Source organism: Electrona antarctica (assembly GCF_951216825.1).
Source record: "Electrona antarctica genome assembly, chromosome: 23".
Classification (NCBI taxonomy): domain Eukaryota; kingdom Metazoa; phylum Chordata; class Actinopteri; order Myctophiformes; family Myctophidae; genus Electrona; species Electrona antarctica.
In genome coordinates this window covers 23,452,887-23,478,177 of record NC_136804.1, presented here as the reverse complement: position 1 = coordinate 23,478,177, position 25,291 = coordinate 23,452,887, and the positions used below count along the sequence as shown (strand labels likewise).

Here is a 25,291-nt window from a genome sequence, read left to right as displayed (position 1 = left end):
GGGACAATACGGTAAAATGTCTTCTGGCCCGGCAGGTGATTTTGGAAATAATTTGCGTTATCTGACAGACAGTAGGCCACATAAACTAGTGATTCTCAAAGTGAGGTCCAGAGGTCCCCAGCTACATTGTAGTTTTGGAACTAAACAATGGACCCTTAAAAGGTCTAACTCTGAGAATGTACAAATGGACACTACAGGTCGACTTGGTTCCATTTGGGAACCAAGAGACCTGTGACATTAATTTGAGATCCTTTTAATTAAAACGTTGTGCGTGGGCCTGGGGTATCATTCACAATCACAATACTTCGAAACCTGTATATTCTACCATTTGTGCTTCTTTAGTATATTTCAGATTAAAAACAAGTAGTATTAATTTATTTTGGTTTATTAGTACCACAGGCAAAATTTGGTAATCATTGAAAGTAAGGACAGGCAACAAATTATTAAAACAGGTTAGTTACATTTAACATGATATAAAAATAGTCAACAAATCACTGACACCATTTTCATCACAAATCTGCAATTATTTAACATAACATAACTTTGAGTTTTAACATAATGGGAACATAGTTAAGATATACCAAAAAACATGAAATTTGATTGTGTATTTTACTATTTTTACATTTCCATCTTAACATGCGCATCACCGCCCTCTAGTGTCTAGCATAATGAATCATTGCTCTGTGTTGGGAGAATTATTCAGGTGCAAGATTGGGAGTTGGATTGAAAGGTGCATGTCATTATCGGTTAGTACTTGCTCATATAATCACACATTTGTTTTTGTTCAACAGGAAGTAATTCAATGAAACAAACAAACTATTCTCTTTTTAAACTTAAAATGGTACACTAAAGTAAGTTCTAGAAAGAGATAGAATTGTGATGCATGAATTAGGCACTGCAATAATAGAAACATGATTCGTCACTGCCTTGTTTTATATTCCTTTACATTGTGGACAAAAATGACACTCCAGGAGTGTGATGGTAGTCCCAACCATAGATATTTAAAAAATAGATGCCTCATTGGCCGCTGCAGTTCGTTGGAGCCATGTGTGTTGAAGGAGGGGCGGAACAATTTACACTGGGGGAGGAAGTACGCCAGACGTGTGGAAGGCACGTTGTGTCACGCTGTCACTCAAGTGATTACTGGCCAATCACAGCGCATCTTTTCCGAGACTTATCAGACCTGAACATGCGCTCTGTGATGGACGCTCATGCTTCCGCGGTGCTTCGCAAGGAATCTCAGGAAAGTTTTGCCCTCCCTTGAGCACATACGCTCCAGAGCCAGAAAGGGCGTCTACCTTTATATGTCTATGGTCCCACCAAAATCAGTCCTCTTAGCTGGATACAAGTTTATCTGCACACTGCACGGTTGGAAGCTCTAGTGTCGTCTACTCTACCCTGCACCCAACGCCGCAATTGACTGAGACACGCCCAGGCTGCTACACTAGGAAATAGGCCACAATACAGATATGAAATGCTCTCAACATGTCATTTCATATCGTCTTTAAATGGCGTCGGTCAGGAAATATATGGCCGAGGTCTTCTTATACCCAATAATCAACTGCTTTCACAGCAACCTCCAGTGGCTCAATCTTCAAAGGGAATTGTTTGCATCCTACCCAGAAGTAAGGGAAGACCCTCTCTGGGATCTGCTTGAAGCTGTAGATGTACGAGTCGTCATGTGCGTCATAAAAACCCACCCGCCTCTTGTCACACTCCAGTTGCACTCGGATTCTCTGGGGCTTCCTCTTCAGGCTGAGTCTGGTTAAAGGTGAGGTTCCTGCAAAATACATTTCATGGTAAAAGTACACGGTGAAGTACCCGTGCTTCAGCACCGAAGAAACTTTCTCTTTCCTCACGACCGATTCTTGGGCCACCCCGAGGACCCAGGCAGTGTTTCCCCCGACTTCTACCTCCCACGTGTGCCTTCCCGTAGCGAAGGACTGGTGACCCAGGACGCCCGTGTCCGGGTCAAATCTCTCAGGGTTGTCGGGAAGCATTTGCTTGACATCGCTGTCACTGACACTGGTAAGATCATCGGAGAGCACGAGCCAGGGGGCAGCCGTGTTGGGGTCCAGAATCACCGGAGCTACAGAGAACACAGTGCAGTTCATTAGCTCAGCTGTGACTTTAATAACGTAGCTGTCATTCTGGTTCATTCAATGTGTGCTTTGTATCTTGTGAATGAATGACAGGTCCTTTCAAACAGGCAGCGATTAACGCAGACGTTGTCGCCTGGATCAACGACAGGTCTGCTCTAAGTCTGCTCAAAAGGGGTGCGACAACGCAAGCGTAAAAGAAAAAGCTAAACAGAATCCAGGTCAGTGGCCTGGGCCATGGCTCAGTGGTCCAGGCACCTTGGCTAGTAATCCTGTCTGGCAGTGTGCCGCGGGTTCGACTCCCGATCCCGACGGCCTTTACTGCATGTCTTCCCCCCCCCAATTTCCTGTCAGCCTACTGTCTCTCCCTCCATAATTCTGTTCAGTCACGAAACGAGCACGCGCGCACGACAAATACGTAAATACGCTTGCATTGTCGCCCCTCGACTTCTCCGTGCGTACAGAAAAAAAACGCAGGTCTCATTGAAAATGAATTACTAGGTGCGTTAATCGCTGCCCGTTTGAAAGGACCTTAATGCTCATGTTAGAATATGTTGCAACATTTTTTCTTATGACCAGGGCAATAACACACTTTTTTGTTTTTATCCTAGTCCTGTATTAAGCACTCACTGTATTTGACAATGTCTTGCATTCTCTCCCACACAGTGTACTTGAGGGACCCCAGGTATTCAGCCACGTTTATTAAGGCTCCTGAAGTCATGACTGGGTCTTCCAGTGGACACCGAGCCCTAAAATAAAAAAGGAAATGAAATCAAACTCAAATCAAAGTTTACCCCAACTGACATTTCAACATAAAAGAATGAGAGAAAGGACTAAAAGGCCAGTCACCTTGCCAGTGTCTTCTTGCAGTTCTGGAAGAGAAAACAAATTCAACGTCATTGGGGGGGAAAAAAAGAGTTAACGGACACAATCTGACAATAAAGATGTGCGCCAACTTACGTTAAGGACAGAGATGCCCTGCAAATCTATCTCCGCCTCCAAGGCTTTGATGGACTCTGACAGAGAGGTTATAGTTCTGGTCATTTCACCAATCCTCCGCCTCACTGCCTGAATCTTCTCCTCCTCCTCTCTCTTCAGGTCGTCCACCTTGGCCTCTTTCTCGGCTCTAAGGAAGCGGTGGAGTTCCTCGAACTCCTCTCGCGTGCGTCTCTCCACAAACTGCGCTTGGACCTGAAATGAAAACCTTTGTCACTACAGTCTACTCTGGAAATCATCGGCAACGTGCATGACATCTGATCTTATGTGCTGTGTCCACCACAAAGACAACACCTGAATGTGTGCCTCGGTATCCTCGTAGCTTCTCTTCATTTTCTCAAAAGCCTCCCTCTTCTCCTGCAAAGCCGTGAGTGCACCCTTCATTTCGCCCTGTGTAGACAAAAGTGAGCACCTGTTGCCTAGACACATTTTAACTGGTATGTTTACTTGACAACTGCACACATAATAATGACATAATCAATCATACACTATTTTTCTCCATTATCTTGTCTGAAAACACCATCAGTTATCGGTCACACCCTTCTGTAACATGACGTGAAAACCTTGATCTCTACCTTCATGTCAACGATGGCCTCGTCAAGTGGACAGCACACGTGCTGTTTGTGCTTCCTGGAGGTGTGGCAGACGATACAGATGGGCTCCTTGTCCTGCAGGCAGAACAGCTTGAATTTCTCCCCGTGAAGAGGACATACCTCTCCTGGATCACAGTACAGCTCTGCTGTTGCATTCCAGTTCGCTTCCACTTCGCCATCCTGAATGCAGGGTTGTCACAATTGTTACATAATTGTTTCATCGCAATTATTCGAGATAATCGCAATCATTTTGTCATAATCGTTTCCACGTTGAAAGATGTTCATACATTAATAAAAGAAAAAGCAGATCTACAAGCTTACAACACGTCATAAGCTTGTAGATCAGCCATTTCCACTATTTTATAAATGTTAAGTATAACATTTATAGTAGTATTTGTCATATCTGCCCTGTGCACTTTTTCATTACGAAGCCTAAAAGGCGAACAGAAATGTACTGTCTCTGTTCCATTAATATTCCAATTTCCAATGCCAAAAACACAATCAAATCGTTACATCGCAATTATTGGTGTGACAATTAATCGTCAACTTAAATGTGATCGTGACAGCAACCTACCTGTATGTAGGCGTCACATACGTTCTTCAGGGTCAGACTGGCCACGGGCTCATCGTCGGACTCTTTCCTGCAGAGAGGACAGTCGCGGCCGTGTCCCCGCGGAGACCAGTACTGCTGCAGGCAGACTGCACAGAAACTGTGGCTGCACTTGAGGACCACCGGGTCCCTGAATATGTCGTAGCATATGGGGCAGGTGAGGTCCAGCTCTGGGAGCGACGAGAGTCTACCAGCCATCCTTCAGGGCACACACACTGGAAACTGTCCCACTGAAAAGGAAACTAGAAAAAAAATGACATTGGCAAAGATGTGGGATGTCAGACAAACAACAGATAATACATAGGGCTCCATTTTCGTCACCGCTAAACCCCTTATCCCTAAACTTCTTTGCCTTTTTTAAACTATTTTGAAAAACATTTTTGAATAGTTCAATTAGCCAATCTACATTGACACGTTGTGAGCTTGTAGACTGGCCATTTTAACTATTCAATTTTTTTTTGCAAAATAGTAAAAAAAGGCAAAGAAGTTTAGGGATAAGGGGTTTAGCGGCGACGAAAATGGAGCCCATAGTATATAAGCAGATCAATTCGGCTAACAGTTTACTTTCATAAAACTATTCTAGATTCACAAAAGTGACAAAACCTTTCCTCCCAACATATTTCTAAAAAAAAAATAATAATAATACGTAACAATAATTGTCATATCATATCAATCATAATGATACAATATTACATAAATATAAGGTGTGATGCCGATGCGATGCATTTTAAGGCATTCTGCACAATTAGTACTTTTATTTTTGGTACATTTTGAAGCCAATACTTTTGTATTTTTACTCATGTAAATGTTGAATTCTTGCAGTATTGATACTTTCACTTAAAGGGGCATTCCACCCATTTTCAACATTTTACTATGTCATTAATATACCTTAGAACTGTTGTGTGGAAATAATAAAAAGTCCCCCCGATTCTGTGTTTCCTAGAACTAGAGGTCTGAAAAAAATCATTAACATGGTGAAACACATCTTGATGATGTCATCAAGATGTGTCAGAGTACTTTTTCCACCACTGACAAATTGATAGATGTGTGTTGAGGCTGAATTGATGAAGGTAATTTAAATCACACCTGTCAATTGTGTGTGTGTGTGTGTGTGTGTGTGTGTGTGTGTGTGTGTGTGTGTGTAGGGCAGTGTGTTATATAACCTCACAACAACTATGCCTAAATCTATTCCCTAACCTCACAAAAACTATGCCTTTAAACCTAACCTGTAAAACAAGCGCCCCCTCCTGACCATCGAGTCATCGACTCCCAGGCTCTGCCAAAAATACTTTCCCAGTTGCCAGCTGCACCCTGACTGTTTGCCCTGCATGTTACATAACCAGTCAATCATTGGTAATGGTAAATTACCAACTGCGTTAGAAAAGGTAACGTTTTAACCCATGAGTGTTTGACTGTACGTCAATGTGGCTGCCGTGAAAGGGGGTTTGTGATTAATGTACTGCCTGACGTTGGATCAAGACTACCATGCATTTATTATTGTCGATTCTGACTTTTGCATTCGATCTTGATCCAAGGCTACAAGTACGTACGTACGTGCAAAGGCATTAGCCACCACGGTTCACATTTTCACAACATCGTCATGGCGGAACTTCAACCTGTTTTACGCACTTGCTCCATTTACAACGTTAACGTCTAACATAAACGTTCAGATTTCAAATATAAAGTGCTAATCTCCGGGGCCACTAGAAGTTTGCTCGGGTGGGTACTACTACTAGCACCCGTGCATTCCGTCTTGTTCAAGAAAGGGCATTTTAATCCGATCCTTGGCCATTTTCTCAAAATGTTATAATGTATCAGAGTGCAATACACCTCTCAACCGATAGGAGCGTGTAGTTGGAAAAACTGAGAAACTGGCCGGCGATGGGATTAAAATGCTTTTTATTGAACAACACGGAATCCACGGCTACTAATACCCGCCCGAGCAGAATTATAACACCCGTGGCCTCGGGGGTGAGCACTTTACATTTAAAATCTCAACGTTTATGTAGTCGTTAACGTTGTAAATGTGGAAAGATGCTCAAAACAGGGTGAAGTTTCGTCAAGTATGTTTCAGGGCTAGCCCGTGCAGTGCTCATTGAAGGACGTGTTTTACTCATGCTAATGCCGTTCCGTCGCGTACACAGACATTGTGTTGTGTATGAATTATGAAATTAACCTCGTGGAAGAGTGAATTTTTTGACAAATGTACGTTTCCTCCTGTAACAGCTGCTAGGGAGATGTTGACCGACAAGGCGACAACTCAGCTGAATTTGAGCCAGGTCGCAGCAGCACTTCAAATGGGGGTGAGTAGAGACCCCCAACACAGTGACAACACAATCACATTGAATATACGTACGCACGATGTATGAAATAAAGACAGCATTACAGACAGTAGATTGTTTCAATCGTACCTGAAATGCAGCAACAACAACACAGCCTCGAAGGTTTCACCCAGCTTCCTGGTTCCTCCTACTTCCTGCTGAAGTCAACATGTTTTTTTTATTCAATACTTTATTAACAGTTTGCATGGACAAGCACAGGGTACAGTACAATATTATACGGTCTGCTAAAAGGATGAATCCAAGAAAGCTTGCATTGTTTACATTGGGGTACTCAAAGTCCTCATGTGCTCAGTCATTGAAAAACATTCATGACAGTCAGACAAATTGTCATGACAGTCAGACAAATATACACAATAGAGTCAAATTAGTCAATATGAAAATACATAGTTTTCAGATTTCTTTTACTGGGGCCAGCCCATGCAGTTCCGCCATCCCTAAGTAGGCCTATAGTTTAAAACTAAGATTAATGGACAGCACATGACTAAAATGCCGTTCCACTACATAGACACTTTTGTAGTGATATCAATCACAATGTTTAGTTAAACTGTTTAGTTTAGTTGTTGTTTTGTGGCATTATTATGTATTTGATGTGACTGTTATTAATAGTTACAGTATTGCTATAAAAAACAAACAACTCTATAGGCTACATGTTTTGCAATATCATGTTTTCTGCATGTTATCATGTTATCTGCCTGCCATATACATTTTATTTATATTTTAGGTATCTAGCTGAGGCTGTTATTAAGATCACTTTACAACTACAAAAAGTGCTCCTTGGAGCACATCTCTCCGCCTGGTCAATTAGGTTATTGTGGGCCAGCAATGTTGTTTGGATTCGCCCATCAGAGGTCACACCCGTGTGAAGTGAGGGGCGCTCTTCTTATCATTGTACATCATCATCTCATTCCGGCCAATCACAATTTGCATCCTCACCTTTGTCTTCAACGTTTGTGTTTACACAATGTTTGTGTTTACACAAACACTCAAAGCTGGCCATTCATTGTCAATGGCATTCAATGTTTGTGTTAAGACAATGTTTGTGTTTAGACAAACCCTCAAAGCTGGACCTACAGTAGGACTCAGGGGCTAGGCTAGCACCCCTCAAAAAATACACTTGTGTGAAGTGAGCGGCGCCTTTCATCACAATGACGTCTGATGATGTCAACAACATGACGTCCGTGAGGTCTGTCTGTCCAATGCTCAAACGGACAGACAGACAAAAACACAAAGCTGTGCATTGGAGTGGCTACACCACTCAAAAAAACGGAGATTACCTGATCACAGACGGACACACGGACACACAGACTCCCTTTGCTCAAGGACACGTACTGACAGGATACTGGTTTCAATAGAGAACTGTTCCATGTCATGTAAAATGTTTGCTTTTAATTCAATTCAATTCAATTCAATTAGCCTTTATTGTCTCTGAGGAGAAATTTGTCTTGGGCACCAAGAGACAGCGTTATACATACATACATACATACATACATACATACATACATACATACATACATACATACATACACACACACACACACTCAGTTCATAGTACAAAAGTACAGTTCATTGTATCGTTGTACATGTCATGAACCACCCATCATCACTGCTGTCATCCTTTTATTTTAGGCATGTCCTGCAGCAACTTCATTTGTGTGGACGCCGGATCACTGGGTGGGTTTCAGAAGACTTGTCAACCTCTAGAGAAGGTGAGGTGTTTCTCTTTCACATGAACGCAATTTCATTTATATTATACAGGAAGTTGGCAGAGAGTGCAAACATCTGTTAGACATGTATATCAAGACATTTCCTCAACAATGAGGCAATTAAAGGAAACCAATGAGCGCCTCTCGTTTTGTTGTGAATGTACCGCAGAACACCACTAGATGTCAGCATGCGCCCACAACAAATTTCAAACTGGGGGATTCTGGGCCACATAGAATTCTTGTGATGCTAAAAAGACTTAAGCCATATGTGTCCTTGTTGTTCAATATCAAAATTAACTGCAGCTAAAAAGACAAGCTTAAAAGAGACATAAATTGCCTCATCTACTCATGATGGCGTCCTTTGAAGAATGCCTGTGGCCTTTCATTGCCGAGCTGTCGAATGCTCGAAACTACTTACAAATTTACCTGGACGTGATGTCTGCCTCCCCTGCCCCCGTAAATTGGATGTCAGCCCGAGTGATGTGGGCTAATGGTGATTCATTATTGCTCACAACCTGCTACCACTCACAGAGCCGCAGCTTTATTGGGGGGGGCAGCGGGAGGAAGCCTGTCAATCTCATAGATTCTAATGAGGGCAGGCAGGCTGACACGCAGCAGAAACAATCCCACAATGTAGAGCTGTCTCACTGCAACTGACTGATACCTGGCACAGCCGTCTGGGTGGGGTGCAGCCAGCCGGGCCTTGAGTGCAGCGGACGACTCGCCTCATATGCCACCACGGCACTGCGCTTTTTTGCCGGGGGAACATTACGAATTTACGACTGCTTTGACGACCATGGCTCAGAGGACATATTAAAGTTTGTTATCAATACAGTATCACAGTGTCATATTTATCTCAGCCTCGTATAAACCTATCTGCCGACATGCCACGAAAAGCCAATAGACCATTACTCTGCTGTGCTATGCAGTTTGGCTGAATAGTAACTAGCAAACAGAGGGCCATTAGTTATAATGGTTGTAAGGAGGAAGGGATAGTAGGGGAGGTGCAGAGAGAATGCAATCAGATTATTGTGTGTGGACTGCGGCTGGGTGTTAGCAGCCAGGCGCATCTCCCTAGAGTCTCTATTCTTCACATCATATTGGTCTAAAATGCTGCTTCTTCCTCGCACACTGTATCATTCCATTGTCATTAGAGGGACAATCGACAGCATTTTATTGAGTTAAGAGTCATTCCGTCGCGTCATGCCTTACATGTGCCTCCCAAAAAGTGCAATGGCTTTTCATGTAACCAACTTTAAAACATGTACTGATGTGCACCATGGGCTGTGCTATGCGCCTTTTGGAGAGTTATAGTACTATACTGTGCCTGCCTGCAGTGCACGGGGTAATAAATGGTAAATGTTGCTTTGAATATTGGTCTACAGCTTGCTTGCTACAGGGGGAAAGGATGGTTTCTAATCTTCCATTCAGTGTCGATAAATATTACACAATTTATCTGAGCTCAGTCTGTAACCGCAAACCTTCAATTATATACCTCATATCTCTACAGTATATTTGATCATTTGAAGAGGAAAATAGTATCGTCGTGACATGTATCATCTTCTTTTCCTTTCGGCTTTTCCCTTCTGCCTCCATTTCACCCCGTCCTCTGCCTCCTCTTCTCTCACAACTAACTTCATGTCCTCTTTCACTACAACCATAAATCTTCTCTTTGGTCTTCCTCTAGGCCTCCTGCCTGGAAGTTCCAACCTCAACATCCTTCTACCGATATACCAACCCTGTCTCACAGGAACATAGTAAGATATGTACGGAATTGCAATTGCAATAATGTAAAACCATAACTCACCCAGCCACGGTGAAATTGCTCTTCCGTGTTCGTGAAAGCCACACCTCCGTCAGTAGTAGTATATATTTACGGATTTTGGGGTATTTTAGTCGTGTATGTACGGAATTGCAATTCCGTAGATATGCACTATTAAGTCCAAACCATCTCAGTCTGGCCTCTCTGGCTTTATCTCCACAACATCTGACACGGGCTGTCCCTCTGATGTACTCATTCCTGATCCTATCCATCCTTGTTACTCCCAGAGAGAACCTCAACCTTTTTACTCTCTGCTACCTCCAGCTCTGCTTCCTGTCTTTTCCTCATGTTGTGACATGTATCGTATCGTTGTCAAATCACGCTATTCACTGTCACATCGTGACTCATGGCCATGGATTAATTCTCACCATCATGCATCGAAGGGAAACGGCACATCCATTTAATCGGGGAATGCGTTCATTAAACTCTTTCACACATGAATTAAAGCCTATATATAAATTGGATTAAATGCATAGGGGTTCTTTTTTTTAATAATATTTATTTTATTTGGAAAAAGCAGTACAATAACAGCATTTCTATGCATACATAGGACACAAGTGCAGTTCCCAAGGATTTCTTTTTCACCCCTCTTCCCTCCCTCCCCCCTCCAAGTGACTCCATCTCCAGTGTCTCTGTAACATCCTTGCTTTCTTCAGGACTACATATGGCATCAGGTCAACACTTAACAGGGGCAAAGGGCAATATCGCTTCGGAGTGTACATTTCAGAAGGAGAAAAAGAAGAAAGAGTGGGCAGCATAGGGGTTCTAACCGAGGACCAGTTATCTTATTCAGTCACTCTTGGTTTTCCTTTTCCCTTGAACCTTGACAACAATCTCACATACAATCAGTGTGAATAAATCTTAGGTAAAACGACAACAAAACAGCTGGAGGAGAAGTAAGAGAATGGCAGGTTACCAGGTGGCTAACGACATGCCCTCCTCTGCCGTGTGTGTGTGTGTGTGTGTGTGTGTGCGTGTGTGTGTGTGTGTGTGTGTGTGTGTGTGTGTGTGTGTGTGTGTGTGTGTGTGTGTGTGTGTGTGTGTGTGTGTGTGTGTGTGTGTGTGTGTGTGTGTGTGGTTGAAAGAAAATGCTATAGCCTACAGTATGGTTGTACAGTATGGTTTCACTGTTAACCTACTGTAACAGACACACCGGTACTCATACAAACATCTTTCAGCATTTGTTCTTAATTAGTGGGCTAGTACGAAGCCCAGACTGCTGTTGGAGGCTCTGGAAGATACAAACACACACTTTGCTTGATCTGGAAATGGTACAGAGCCAGGAGGAACTAGTGCTGTCAGAGAAATGCTCACAATCTTTTTTTTCCTGCCGGAATTGAGTTGCCTATTAGCCCCTCAACCTCCTCCTCAGCTCTTCTTGTCATCTCCAAGTGATGAATAGGGGACATGAATGGAAATGCTCTCTTTCTGTATAGGTCCCAAAATTCAGTCTTTTGTGCTGAACTGACATCAGAGATGATCCAGATACGGCACATTCCACGCTACAGACCGGTGAGTTACGTGTATACTGTATATCTGTGGGGTATCTATGGCGATTGTTTAACATCTCTACCAGTGTCATATCAATACACTAGCAACCTTTTCATACCCCCCCCCCCCCCCCCCCCTTTAATGTAAAGTAATGGATTTTCCCCCTTTTGTTTTCTTTAGGTATTAAATTGTCACTTTACTGTCATCCCGGGACACCGCCCGAAATCATGTACCATCATGAACCACTGATGAAGACCATCTCCACCCCCCTCGACAACAAGATGATGCATCTCAAGAGGGTTTATCCTTCTAATAAAGGTATGTTATTATTGTAGTTTCCAAACATTTCCATGCCAAAGACACCCAAAGTACCACAGCCTCTGTCAGCGTAAATAAGTAAATAGGGCGTGTAAGTGGTAAAAAGACAACAGCGAGAATAACCGTGATACAAGGTAAAAACACGTTATATATTACAATATACACTATACTGTACTGTACGTATACCACATACATGGCTTCCTCTGGCGGCCCCCACTTTGAAAATCACTGATGTACGTACTGTGGCACTCACATCACGGGGCACGCTAGAGCATGTTTTTCCACCGGTGAAGTGTCACAACCAGAGTGGCATGTGTCTTGATTGACCTCGAATGGGGCGCTTTGTATGGAAGGGCAAGAAGGTACCGTAGTGAAGATTGAGATCTAGGCCTGCAGTGTGTAACTGTGTATGGGCTTAGACCAAACGTCCTTGTCAGCTGCTGTGATGACAAGACAACCTAATCTCGACCGGGTCCACACAAAGTCATGCTTCTCGAAGTCTGGCCATGCTGTTGCGAGGCAGCAGGCAGGGATATTATTATATATCAATCAGACTCCATCTTACTGTAGACCTTCGTTCCATCTACCGAAGGGAATGGTTGTCTCTTTAGAGGTCACAGATGTGCTCGCTCCTCCACTATGATGCCCAGAGGACCCCTGTCTGTCAGGCTGTCACATGTTAGTGGACATTAAGAGCAGCCTTGACTGAGAGTTGTCCTGTTCTCATTGGGATATGGTTCAGCGTCATTATTCAGACCCGACTCGCCCCATTACTAACCCTGTCCTTAAAGGACCACTTCACCACTTTTCAACATCTCTTTATATAATTGGTCCTCACTAATGTTCATGATAAAACACCACCATTTTTTCCTACTCAGTCTGTGTCTCATAGGAGGGCTTTGGGCAGTTCGGACACCCGTCCACCAGTGACATCATCATTAGGCAGATTTTTTTTAAACAAGATTTGTTTTCAAATATATTTAGATTTTTATTATCGTGAGAACAATGGCTTCAACTTTTGCATTGCAACTTTTCTATTTCTATTAGCTTGGATTCAACATCGATGATGTCACTGGTGGACGGGTTTCTGAACTGCCCACAGCCTTCCTATGAGACACAGACTGAGTAGGAAGAAATGGTGGTATTTTATCATGAACATTAGTTAGGACCAATTATAGGAAGAGAAGTTGAAAAGTGGTGAAGTGGTCCTTTAACCCTAACCAGCGCAAAGCCATGCTATCGCGTCGGAATTACGAGCGGATGCCATGGGATATGCATACGATGTGGATGGCTACCGGCGTATACATTTGACCATTTGAATATTTGTGTGTGTGCGTGTGTGCGTGTGTGCGTGCGCGGATCCATGACCTGATAGCTGTATGACCTGGATCACTCCGTAGTTGATATATCAGCTACCTGAAATGTCTCGGTTTATCTTGTCTTTTAAATTTGGTGTACACAGAGGTGTAAAGTAGCTAACGATATTTAGTACTGTACTTAGGTAAATTTGTTAGTTAATTTTACTTTAATGAAGTATTTCCAATTGTCAGTACTTTTACTTCTACTCTACTACATCTCAGATCTAAATATTGTAGCCTACTTTTACTCCACTACAATTATTTAGACTTTAGTTGCTAGTTACTTTGTAGATTTTGATTGTTACTACAAGTCATACATTTCAAACCTAACCTATACACATTTAATTTCAACCATTTGAAAATCAACAAGCAGATCAACAATTTCGTGAAACATTGTGCCTAAATGAGTAATTTCTACTTACTCAAGTAAATTTTGAATACCGGAACCTTTACTTGTAACAGAATATTTCTACATTGCAGTATTGATACTAGTATTGAAACATTCGAGTACCTTTTCCACCACTGGGTGTACACTTTTGAAGTCGCGTGCCTTAGCATTAATCAAGACTCAGCCTATAGTTCAAATATTTGCCCAGCCCTGCCTTTTAGGGGTCGACCTGACCATTAATTAACACCCCCCATAGGTTCTGAACGCCACCAGCAGCTCAACTGCAGTCTCACATGCAGGTGATTTGAAGATAGTCGCACAGTAGCCTATATATTAATTTATTTCCTATAAGCCATGAGGTTGATTTGGTTTGGAAAATTCCACGTTTGCAGAAGAAAAGGGATCAGAGCCATCTTCGGACTTAAAGGTGTCCAAGCGACAATAATCCTTTAATCTGGGCAGTCGGCAGCACTGCAGAGAGAGGTCCCTATACAGTGTATACACACACACACACACACACACACACACACACACACACACACACACACACACACACACACAGTAAACACAGCCCTGAGGGCGTCTTACTGGTGTTTTCGCACCGGCTAGGGCGTAAAATGTGTGCTAATTAGTAAGGCCAGACGGGGCCTCAGGCCAACCCAGGTAGGGCCGGGCCTTAATTTTCGGTCCTGTTGAGAACTCTAGTTTTCGCTGGCTGCCAGGCGCGGCTGCGCTAAGGGCGTTGGGGCGGGCCCGTCTAGAGTTTGAATGGACAGGTACTGTATAAGTCAAAAGGGAGACATCGAAGAGGAATAACGGTTGGGGAGGGATCAACATATGGAATGTCAGGTCAGCTCCATATATGGAGATCTAAGGGTTTGATGAGGTAACGTCAGATCAACATGGTGTCCGTGAGGTCAGATGTAGAGTTTCTGGCTGGCTCCATTATATGCAGATCTTGATGAGGTCAGTGTCGTGATCTTCATATATGGAGATCCAGGTGATGATAGTCAGCTCCACATATGGAGATCCAGGTGATGATAGTCAGCTCCACATATGGAGATCCATGTGTTGTACCAACTTGGTTCATTTGCAAGTGTGACTCGCGTCACACGGCAACCACACTGGTTATCATGAGACTGTCACGATATGGCCATATATTGACATTCCCACATACTGTATGGACTTAATATTGATGACATCAGGGATCTCCATATATGGGTATTCCCAGCCGATGCCCTAATATAATCCCTGTTATGCCCATATATGGATTTATTTTTTAATTGACGTTTTCAGGCCTGAAATAACAGAGCTTCTTAATACGGCACAGTTGAAAAGCAGGAGTTTAACTATTAATCTGGTGTCAGTGAGGTCAGATGTAGATTTGCTGGCCGGCTCCATATATGCAGATCTAGGTGATCTCCATGTATGGCTATCCAGGGTTTGATGAGGTCAGTCTTGTGATCTTCATATATGGAGATGGCCATATATGGACCATGTCACGAGGCGTGACGGACTGACTGACATGAGGCATGACGGACTGACTGACTCTAACATCACCCGCACCTCACCCGCACATTCTACCTTGCATTGCTCCATTTTATCCCAGCAGGCTTTTGTCCCCTGTGAAATCACCCAGCTACAGTGAAAGCTCAACAGTTGATTGTCAAAGGCTTTCTGTGGGACCGCTGTACTTTTCTCTCTCCTTTCTTCCAGTGCTTGCCCATTGAATCACCTTCCTTCTTGGATTTGCAGGCTTTGTTGTTAACCAGCATGTAGAATGGGATCAGTAGGGATTTACTGCATCGGGACACAGTAACATTTTGCACATGAACCCTATAGGGTCCCTAGTCTGTGGCGAACTTTAGGCTAAAATGTTCAGCGCTACAAGCTCACAATGTGTCACAACTTGGCGCGTACAGAGTCGTGGGGGACCCCGGTCAACTATGCCAGTAGGGTTTATGTGGTACAATACAAGGTCTGCTAAAAGGATTTATCCAAGGAAGCCTATTGGCTTGTCTCCATTGGGGTTCTTTTGTACTCAATTCATCAAAATATACAATACTATGCAAAAACATCATATGAACGAGTAGAAAAGTAAACTATGTACAGTAAACGGCTCGGGGGAGGGGAGTTCAGAAAGTGCTCTTTTCAGTGGCGTGCACAGACATTTAGAGGGGCAGGTGCTCAAGTGAAAAAAGGGCACCTTGTGCAGCGCGTGGAACTGGCCGGTTGCCTTTTTATTGGGAGATTTATAGATTTTGGGGCATAAATAATATATTAGAAGCTATTTTTATTTTAGCTATTTTAGCTTATTTTTTTCAAAAGGGCACATTACTGTCCAGGGCGCAAGGGCAGGTGGTGCTCTAGCACCCCGTAGTGTCTATCTGTGCACGCCACTGGCTCTTTTAGCGCCAGAGCGCCATCTGGTGGAGGGCTCAGAGCGCCGCACATGCATTTTCTTTAGTTTGAAAGCCGAATTGGCCGGGAAACTGCCAGTCTGGAAGTAAAAATCTGCGATTGTCATTTAATCCCAATGAGTTAAGAGAGTAGGGATTCACACTTCTTTATGGCTGTCGGTAGGGCATTCCACTTTTTTTGTGGCATGGCAGCAGAACGAAGCACTGCTGTATTAAACGGTCAAAAAAGACACTGTTTGAAGTACAAGTTGAAAGAAATTAAACACATAGGAGGATTAGACGGATTTAAATGTAGGTCACATTCACACCTGTAGTTTGGTAGACTTGGTTCTATTGGGGGGGTGAAGTTGCATCATTCTTGATTTTTTTTATTTGCTGCATTTGCGTTCACACTGTGCCATGTCAACCGCAGCAGGGATGTGTTCAATTCATAAACTATCACAGTGAAATCTATGGTGTTAAAATTATACTTTGATGTAATAGTTAGGACGTAAAGTGAGGGCAACGTGGATGCAGGGGGTGTTAATTGCAGTAAAACATCCTGGTGTGAATGCGAGCTTAAATTGAGAATTATTCTGATTATTAATCCTTGACTTTTTTCACCGGAGGAAGGCCAGCTGTGGTCAAAACCTTTTTTGCTATTTTGCACCGTAAAAAAAGAATTTGGGCTCAATTAACGGCTTGAAATATACGCTCAACACTAGAAAGTTTGGGTGTTATAAATTATAAATACCACCAACTCTCTGAATATGCTAATAATTGTCACTTTAACTGCATGTGCTGGTGTTTCTGAATTGGAAATTATTTTGCAGTGAGGCTTATTTGCATAGAGAGGGGCAAGTTTTGCACCAAAGTTATGTTTGTCATAAAGCATATTTTGGTTCCCAAACTTTTTAGCCTGTGACCCAAAAGAGAAATGTGATGTTTACTCGGGACCCAAAGTAGTGAAAATAGCAGATCTACAAGCTCATCGTGTAGATCGGCTATTTTCACTACTTCTTAAACATTTGTTTTCTAATTTATGGAATTTATTGGATTTTTATTTTATTTCTTCATGAAATTACTGAAAAGAATAAGTGTATGTGTTTTTAATTCATGAAATCCTTTGCTGAAATAATTTTGTTGAAATAATAATTAATTTAAAAACAAAATGTAGGAAACAAAAAATAAAGGGACCCATGAAATTGTGTCCGTGACCCACAAATAGGTCCCGACCCGATGCTTGGGAACCAGAGCACTAGAGGAAAGACCAATATGGCATGAGTGTTTTGGACATGGCCTGTACCTTATTAGGTTGGCATATATCCCAGTAAAGGAGACTGTGTCCTCAAATGACTCCTTGGATGGCTGCGTTTAAATATCAGGCTACAAGGCATGCAGATTGTTATGCCTTGGCATGTTTTAGTATGATCATAAATGCAAAGAAAACCAGTCCATGAAAGAGAAGAAAGCAGACGAAGCTGAGTAAACCGATAAGAGGATTTTTTTTTTAGATCACCATGGGTCCTTTAGAGAAGAAGAGACACTTGGCAAACTCCTTGAGTGAGACCTCGACTGAGTGCATTTGACGATAGCAATTGGATAATGACTGTTTCCTGGCTACGGTCTTCAACTCGACCTATCAGAGGTACAATGTGCAGTAGAGGTCTAGCCGTTGACACGGTATCAAGTTTAGATAAGGGCCTTTTAATTTCTTTCCCTGTGGTGGTTTTCAGTAATATTCAGTGTCACATATGGTTTATCTGAAAGGTCTGGCCTTGGGAGAAGCACAGAGTTTTGAGATTTTACCGTTATCATCCTAACACGGCTTGTATAAAAGAGTTACTGGATCCTGTCATTATGACGTTGCCATCTGTATTGACTTGTGCTGCAATAGAACTGGACTTGGCTGGCGATGATAGCTGTTTAAAACAGGCAGTGCTATAATCAGCCATCGATCCAGGGATAGTGCAGCCCCGGGGGTTGGTTCAGCCAGCCAGGCCCTTCGATTTTGATAAAACAATGATGTATGGTGGCTGAGCGGACCAGCAAACGAGAAGAGATAATTGTTCTGTTGGTGTTGTTCACTCCTTTACCACACCAGGCCCCGGGTGAAGGTCGTTCCTTATTGAGTGTTTGGCAGCACTGTGGTGCCCGTATCCATGCTGTGCTAGTATTGATTAAAGCTGTGGCTTCCATAAAGTGTATTTTACAACCTTAAAATAATGGCTCATAAATATGCGACTGAAGTTTTATGTGAATGTATTTGTAGGTATCGGTTCACCAAGAGGAATGAACTTTGCCAGAGACGGCATATCTAAATCAGTTCTGTAATGACTCATAACCACAAGGCTGGCAATTGTAGTGAACCGTGGGTCAAGTTGTTAGGAACTTAGTGAGTGTCTCTCAGTAATGAGAGAGAGAGAGAGAGAGAGAGAGAGAGAGAGTGAGTTGTGTGGGGAAGAATGGAAGAGAGATGAGTTATGCCTCAGAATTAACCGGCTGACGATGACCTCTCTTCCTCTGGAAACGGTTGCGAGGTGAGCCCTCGCGGCGGCAGTGAGTGACACCGCGACTTGCCCATGCATGGCGTCTGTGTGGTCAGTGCGGCGAGCCGTCAGCGCATGCTCCCTGTGACTGATGGTTACGGGGTGCTATAGGTCAATACAGTCTGCTCTCAGATGCTCGGAGTGGTGGTGGTGGGGAGGGGGTGGGGGCTTCTCCCGCCCTCATTAGCAGAAAATTGCAGAGTCCCTCGTGCAACAGACACGCTCATCTGTATGCCGGTGGACACTAATACAGACGTCAATGCAGCTGGCGCTCTATGTACTCTGTCTCGCCGTGCTCAGATTGACCTCCGTAACAACAAAATACAAAGCATATCACACAGCTGTTTGTGTGGGGGCAACGGAATTTTGCACACAAATAAAATGGCCAGTCATTGAAAGTATAGGTTGTGCATAGCGTATATAGCTCAAAATATTCCATAATGCGACTCAATATTCATAACGCCGACCTGAGCCAACCCCACCTGACAGACTTATCTTAAATTTGGCAAATAGTGTGAGCAGCAATTATTAGTGGAAGTTCAGGAACACATATATAGAATATACCAGGTTTGCACTTTTGCACACTAATGTGTCCTCTCAGCCAAAGCAGAAGCAGAGGCAAACTGCTCTGCAATAAATGACATTTAATGGCTTCAGATGAGCTTTTGGTGCGAGGCCAGCCTCAGAGCATTTAGCATTGGCGGTATGGTCCATACCAAAAAGCCATCAGCAACACTGAACGTGGAGTGTTGCACTGTGAGTCTCCCTTTCTCACATGAAACGTGACTTCTCTCCCCTGGCTGTGCATACAGGTACATTATGTACCTTTTTGTTTTCTGAACACGTCTCATTCAACCAGGGATTAACTCCAAATGTAACTAATTTTCGCACATAATTAAACCACGCACTCGCACGTGTGCAATAAAATACCAGCATTTATACGTGTGTCTCTCCTTGAATCTCAAATTCCAAACACTGCATTACAATGTTGTTTTTGACAGTTCATTTTGATTTGGTTCTGGTCATAGTCTTTTGAATAAACTTAAATTTAGTTTTAGGCACATTTAAGTCGACAACATATCATAAGATTTTACTTGACTACATCTACAGTTGATTTAGTTGACTAAAATATTTTGGCAGTGCCTTGATGGCGTCGTATTGTCTGAGTTTAGACTTGGTTGCATGTGGAAATTAGCTGATCTAGATCTGCTATTTTCAACATGCAACCAAGCATAACATGTAGGCTACTTAGTTCTACTGGATCTCTTCTCCAATAGTCCCTCCCTAACATTTCTGTTTTTTATTTGTTGACAAAATTGTCTATACTGTATATTTAGTTTAAGTCATCATTCATACAGTAGCTTAGTTTACACAGCTATGTGTGTCCCTGGGTCTGTCTGTCTGTCTGTCTGTCCAAGCATGAAAATAGCTTGGTTGGTAACTCATTTCTCGACCGGAACCGGGCCAGCCCCCTGGCCGCATTTCTGGGGGTCTGGATGTTCCAGTTCCATTTCTCGACCGTTTCTGAAGCGGGGCGGCTCGCCCGAACTGGGCCGGCACCCTGGCCGCGTTCCTGTGGGTCTGGAACTTCCACGGACCCTCTGGGGACCCCCACACTGAATTGCACCACTCACTTCACACAGGTGTGATTTTTATTTTGTTTTTGATTAGTTTCCCTTAGTTTCCCGAAAAAAGGTAGACGACGAACATTTTTCGCCATACTTTTAGTTGATGACATCAACAGGGTCGATGTGATTTGGTCTGGATTTCTCCTTTACTTTTCATTGTCTTTGATTACAGCTTGTCATCATGATGCTTTCAAGCGTTATTATATACTTGTCTTTCCACAATGGCTCATGATGATCAAGCAATCAATTGAGTGCTGCTGTGTGCGTAATGCAGTACATTCACTGGGCGCTCTAGTCTCGAATGCCCTGATTACAGTCAGCCACAGCTGTGGCGGGTGTTGTCAGAGCAGTGGTCTTATATTTACCTTATTTTAGGAGCTCCTGGATTGAGCTCTCGCAGAGGGCAGGGGCAGCCAGTGTTGATTCTGACAGCACATTTTGATGTAGTTTTAGTCATAGTCTAAGATTTAATTTAGTTTTAGTAAAATTTTTGTCATCTGAAATGTTTTAGTGTGACTAAATATCATAAGATTTTAGTCGACTAAATGTACAGTGGATTTTGTTCGACTAAAATGTATTTTGCCAGGCCTGGATGGCGTCGTAATGCCTGAGTTGATCTACAAGCTCACAACGCGTCGCTTATGATTATGTGCCAAATGAAAACGGTCACCACTGCCGCAAAGTGGCTAAAGTGGCCCGTAGAGCGGCCGGATGGGAACAGCGAGGTTCCCAGTTCGATCCCGGGCTCCTCCAGGGTTAGTGTCGAAGTGTCCTTGAGGAAGACTCTGAACCCCGGTATCCTAATTGCTCCCGATGTGCAGGTTGGTTCCTTGCATGGTTTTCTCCTCCATGAATGTTGAGTGTGAACTGTGAATGGGTGAACGTAATGTACAATCTATGTAAAGCGCTTGGGATAAAAGCGCTATATAAATGCACCATTTACCATTTAACCCATTTTGGACTGAGACTTTCAGTGGCACTGTAGTTGGCACCAATTTAGTTTACTGTGATTAATTCCTGAACCATTCCACATCTGCCTTTATCAGAAGCATTTCTGTGATATCATGTTTTGGGTGTAATCGGGATGATTATAGTTTAGTTGCAACAGAGGTGGAAGTCACAGTCCTCTGACGAGGAAGTCTGGGCTGCCGGGGCAGTGCAGCGGTAATGTATTTCTCTAATCGATGGCGAGAGTGCAGCGACCCTCCAAACCCTGACAGCCGGTGATCAGTTGGAGTGAGACAGAGGTGTTTTATTACGAGGATATCGATGGTCTATCTAAATTCACTGCGTACTGTGGGTTGGCCATATCTCTGCAAAAGTGCAGTCAGGCGCGGATATACTGTTGTATCACAAGAAAGCATGCCTCCGTTTCTGTCCACCATATTACAACAGATGGCTGAACACCGTATATAACAGTGCAACTGAAATCGTTAACGTGATTCATTTATTTGCCTAACTTCAACTCGGTGTCCTCGGTTCACCTCTTGCTCTCCTCGGCCGTTGCCCCGTGGAGATGGGGAAGCGGGAGGTTATTTTTGGTCACAGTGGCATATCTAGGGTTTGATGTTGCCGCGGGGGGGAAAGAGCATCTGTGGTCTTTCTTTTTTTTTATCGTCGGTGGGGATATGTTTTATTATCCCTGCTTCTGGTCAGACTGAATTAAATGCACTTTTGAAAAATGTGGACTAAGACTGATATATTTTATATTGATGTTTTGCTACTTTCACAGTTTTATAGAGGGTATGCGCGTGACATCATCATCAAACCAGGAAGTTATGCAGGAATGCCTGCCTACTGAGTGGCAAAAAACTACTTTCTGGCCTTGACAGCCCATACATCCACATAGAAAAGTCATATCTGATTGCATTAAACAACATTAAACGATGTTAAACTCACTTTGCCTGTTGCTTTGCCACTCGATGTGCCATTCACTTTAAGCATGCGCATACTCTCTATTAAGCAATTTATTATCTACAAGCTCACAACTCATTGAACCCATTGACAATGAAGTATATAGGGCAATGTATTCTTCTTTTTGAGGGCCGGTATCCCCTCCAATGCCTGGCTTTTGAAATTATGTCATATGGCAGCCAAGTCTATGGACTTTTAATTACTTTACTTTAGAGCCCTTTTAACAAAAATCGGATCGCAGCCAACTGAGCCAAGTCTATGGACTTTTAATGTGTGTTGTGTGTTTAGGGCACTACTAGATGAGACGTCATGTGGCCAATATAAATGCATCGTATGACTGATTTTGCTTCATACAACACAGTTACACACTGCATTCATGTCTCGTAGCGTATATAGTGTTTTATACAATAACACACTGCATTCATGTCTCGTAGCGTATATAGTGTTTTATACAATAACACACTGCATTCATGTCTCGTAGCGTATATAGTGTTTTATACAATAACACACTGCATTCATGTCTCGTAGCGTATATAGTGTTTTATACAATAACACACTGCATTCATGTCTCGTAGCGTATATATAGTGTTTTATACAATAACACACTGCATTCATGTCTCGTAGCGTATATATAGTGTTTTATACAATAACACACTGCATTCATGTCTCGTAGCATATATATAGTGTTTTATACAATAACACACTGCATTCATGTCTCGTAGCGTATATAGTGTTTTATACAATAACACACTGCATTCATGTCTCGTAGCGTATATATAGTGTTTTATACAATAACACACTGCATTCATGTCTCGTAGCGTATATATAGTGTTTTATACAATAACACACTGCATTCATGTCTCGTAGCGTATATAGTGTTTTATACAATAACACACTGCATTCATGTCTCGTAACGTATATAGTGTTTTATACAATAACACACTGCATTCATGTCTCGTAGCGTATATAGTGTTTTATACAATAACACACTGCATTCATGTCTCGTAACGTATGGCAGTGAATCTGCAATGAATGAAAGTGACTCATGCCACATATGTGCAGGCTTCTAAGTGATAAACAGTATCCAACTCAATCAACTTTAACGACCGTCTTGACTACAGTGATTAGTATTATTGCTATCACCTGTCGGCTGTCGTGTAACTTTCTCAATGTGTTCAACAACACAGCCATGCAAAATAACACTGACAGAGCTATGAGGTGGTGAAAGCTTGCAGAGCATAGCAACGGTTGCTATAAACTATTTGCATTGGACAATCGCTTTTGGGGTTGGGTTTAGCGAAGGGCTAATTCATAGTCTTACCATTTCCCCTCTGTGATTAATAAAGAAAGCTCTGATCCATAATCTGTGGCGGTGTTCCAGTGTCCTCCATCAGCCTAATGTCTTTTTTACATCTGGAACGTGATCAATTGTTCAGTAGAGCAATATTAATCGGTCTATAAAATGTCCTGCCATGCTTTATTATTTAGTTCTGTTACATCGATGCTTATACAGTACTTTGTGAAACTAAGTTCTCATTTACACGAGAACAATCATCGAGTTTCACTTTCACAAAAGTTCAGTTTGCAATCTATCACGTGTGGGAATCACACAAGCTCGCAATGTCTTGTCAGCTTGTAGATCTGCACTTGTTGACGGCCGACAGTCATACTATGGAGTAGTACTAGTAATGCTTTTGTTATGGTGCGAAATGGAGTGTTGATCTATGCAAATGATCATCCAATATACGTGTGGGATTCATCGTTAATACACCAGTGTATGCAACGTGCACAAATCAAGGCTGTACTACACATCCCCTTCCATGAACCTGACGTTTGTCTTTACTAGGATCCTGAGCATTTGAGTGACCCCCATCCTTTCCCTGCTATCACCTATTCATTCATTCATTCATTCATTCATTCATTCATTCATTCAATTCATTTTTCTATGCATCTGTTCGACTCTCAACCTCCACTGGGAGACTAGAACAATCACACATGACAAAGACATACTCGCTATTGAAAAGGAACGTAGCACAGTCTTGATTTATAACGTCCCTGTAGTGCGAGACTGAAAAGCCATTAATGAGAACATACCATGCTGGAAACACAGTAATAACCCATTAGAGATGAATGAGGTTTCTTTGGGGGGAGGGGGGAGAAACGTATGGATGCGGTTAAACTCCAGTCGTCTGGGCCGCAGACTGTCAGCTTGCGAGACAAATCTTGTGAGAGCAGTTTCGCCAACGTTGTCACACTTGGCTGGCCACACACCGGCCGCTCTCACAGATTAATTGTCAGCCGTAAATTAACTTCCCTTCCATCCAAATGAAACAGAGCAACCAGAGATATAGGGCTCTTTTCTGACATACTGGGAGGGAGCTTGAACATCGGTAACTGTCAAGTAGCCTTGAACCGTCGGATGGGCCATGAAAAACTGTTCCATCAGGGAGGGTGTGCTTCTCCAGGTTTTCCACTTTTTCCTTGGTATTAAATATTTTTAAGGGATTACAAAAAAATTACCTAAGAAGGGCAGATGTCGAGATGGGACTAATGGAAACCAAAGTTTGATCTGTTGATTGTCATATCTCTTCACACACACATGAAAATGATTGAAACGCATTGCCAAACATTACAAACCATTGAGAACAATGTTATTTTAGAGAAAGTAACCCCAACCAGACAAACATAATAACCCTTAAATAAGGGATGCTAAGGACACTCCTTTATTAGCTGGCTCACAGTCTCACAGACTATACTGTACGTTTTAATATTCAAACAAGAGTTCATTATTATTAATGGAACTGAGCTTCTTGTGGAAGTAAATCATAATAATGGGATCCCTCTCATTACCTTATGCTGAATAGATGAGGGCCATAAAATTCATTGGGAGATGAGGTTCCTTCCTGCCCTTAATAGATTTCGTAGTCTTGGTAGGAATTGACTGCTTTCAGTGGCATGTTTCCAGTCTTCTCTCTTCTACATGTCCCCCAAACATGACATCATATCACAAGATCAGTGTGGATCAGTTACACAGGTGACTGAATTAAAATAGGACCTTTAGCAAGACAAGACATTACATCC

The 25,291-nt window shown here is 42.7% G+C and overlaps 2 protein-coding genes across 6 annotated transcripts in view; one reads left to right on the top strand and one right to left on the bottom strand.

Moving 5' to 3' along the window:
- Nucleotides 1-369: 369 nt before the first annotated feature.
- trim35-14 (tripartite motif containing 35-14) lies at nt 370-6,778 on the bottom strand. Of its 3 annotated transcripts, none has more exons than XM_079494099.1 (8): nt 6,710-6,778; nt 4,263-4,540; nt 3,671-3,868; nt 3,390-3,485; nt 3,060-3,290; nt 2,949-2,971; nt 2,730-2,848; nt 370-2,089 (listed from the first exon to the last, which is right to left on the bottom strand). In XM_079494099.1, exons 2-8 carry the CDS (start codon nt 4,494-4,496, stop codon nt 1,545-1,547), a joined length of 1,446 nt encoding a protein of 481 aa, XP_079350225.1. In that variant the 5' UTR covers nt 4,497-4,540; nt 6,710-6,778; the 3' UTR covers nt 370-1,544. The 3 variants fall into 3 exon arrangements, with proteins under 3 accessions (XP_079350225.1, XP_079350227.1, XP_079350226.1); XM_079494101.1 differs by having other exon boundaries at nt 4,263-4,528; nt 6,710-6,777; XM_079494100.1 differs by lacking the exon at nt 6,710-6,778 and adding an exon at nt 5,525-5,606.
- ptn (pleiotrophin) overlaps nt 5,583-25,291 on the top strand; it is an 85,451-nt gene continuing 65,742 nt past the window's right edge. Inside the window, exons 1-5 of one of the 3 annotated variants that reach the window (XM_079494103.1) lie at nt 5,583-5,683; nt 6,525-6,601; nt 8,267-8,346; nt 11,602-11,677; nt 11,837-11,974. The gene's annotated coding sequence lies outside the window, so the exon portion shown is untranslated. Of the gene's footprint in view, nt 5,684-6,154; nt 6,270-6,524; nt 6,602-8,266; nt 8,347-11,601; nt 11,678-11,836; nt 11,975-25,291 lie in introns of those variants that run through there. The other 2 variants (XM_079494102.1, XM_079494104.1) reach the window with 2 other exon arrangements.

What these genes read in the sequence shown, in the direction of transcription:
- trim35-14 (XM_079494099.1), bottom strand. Translation starts at nt 4,496, where the DNA reads ATGGCTGGTAGACTCTCGTCGCTCCCAGAGCTGGACCTCACCTGCCCC. An exon ending in ATACCGAGGCACACATTCAG is followed by an intron (nt 3,291 to 3,389) that starts GTGTTGTCTTTG and finishes TTTTCATTTCAG; the next exon opens with GTCCAAGCGCAGTTTGTGGA. An exon ending in TGCAAGAAGACACTGGCAAG is followed by an intron (nt 2,849 to 2,948) that starts GTGACTGGCCTT and finishes TTTTTATTTTAG; the next exon opens with GGCTCGGTGTCCACTGGAAG.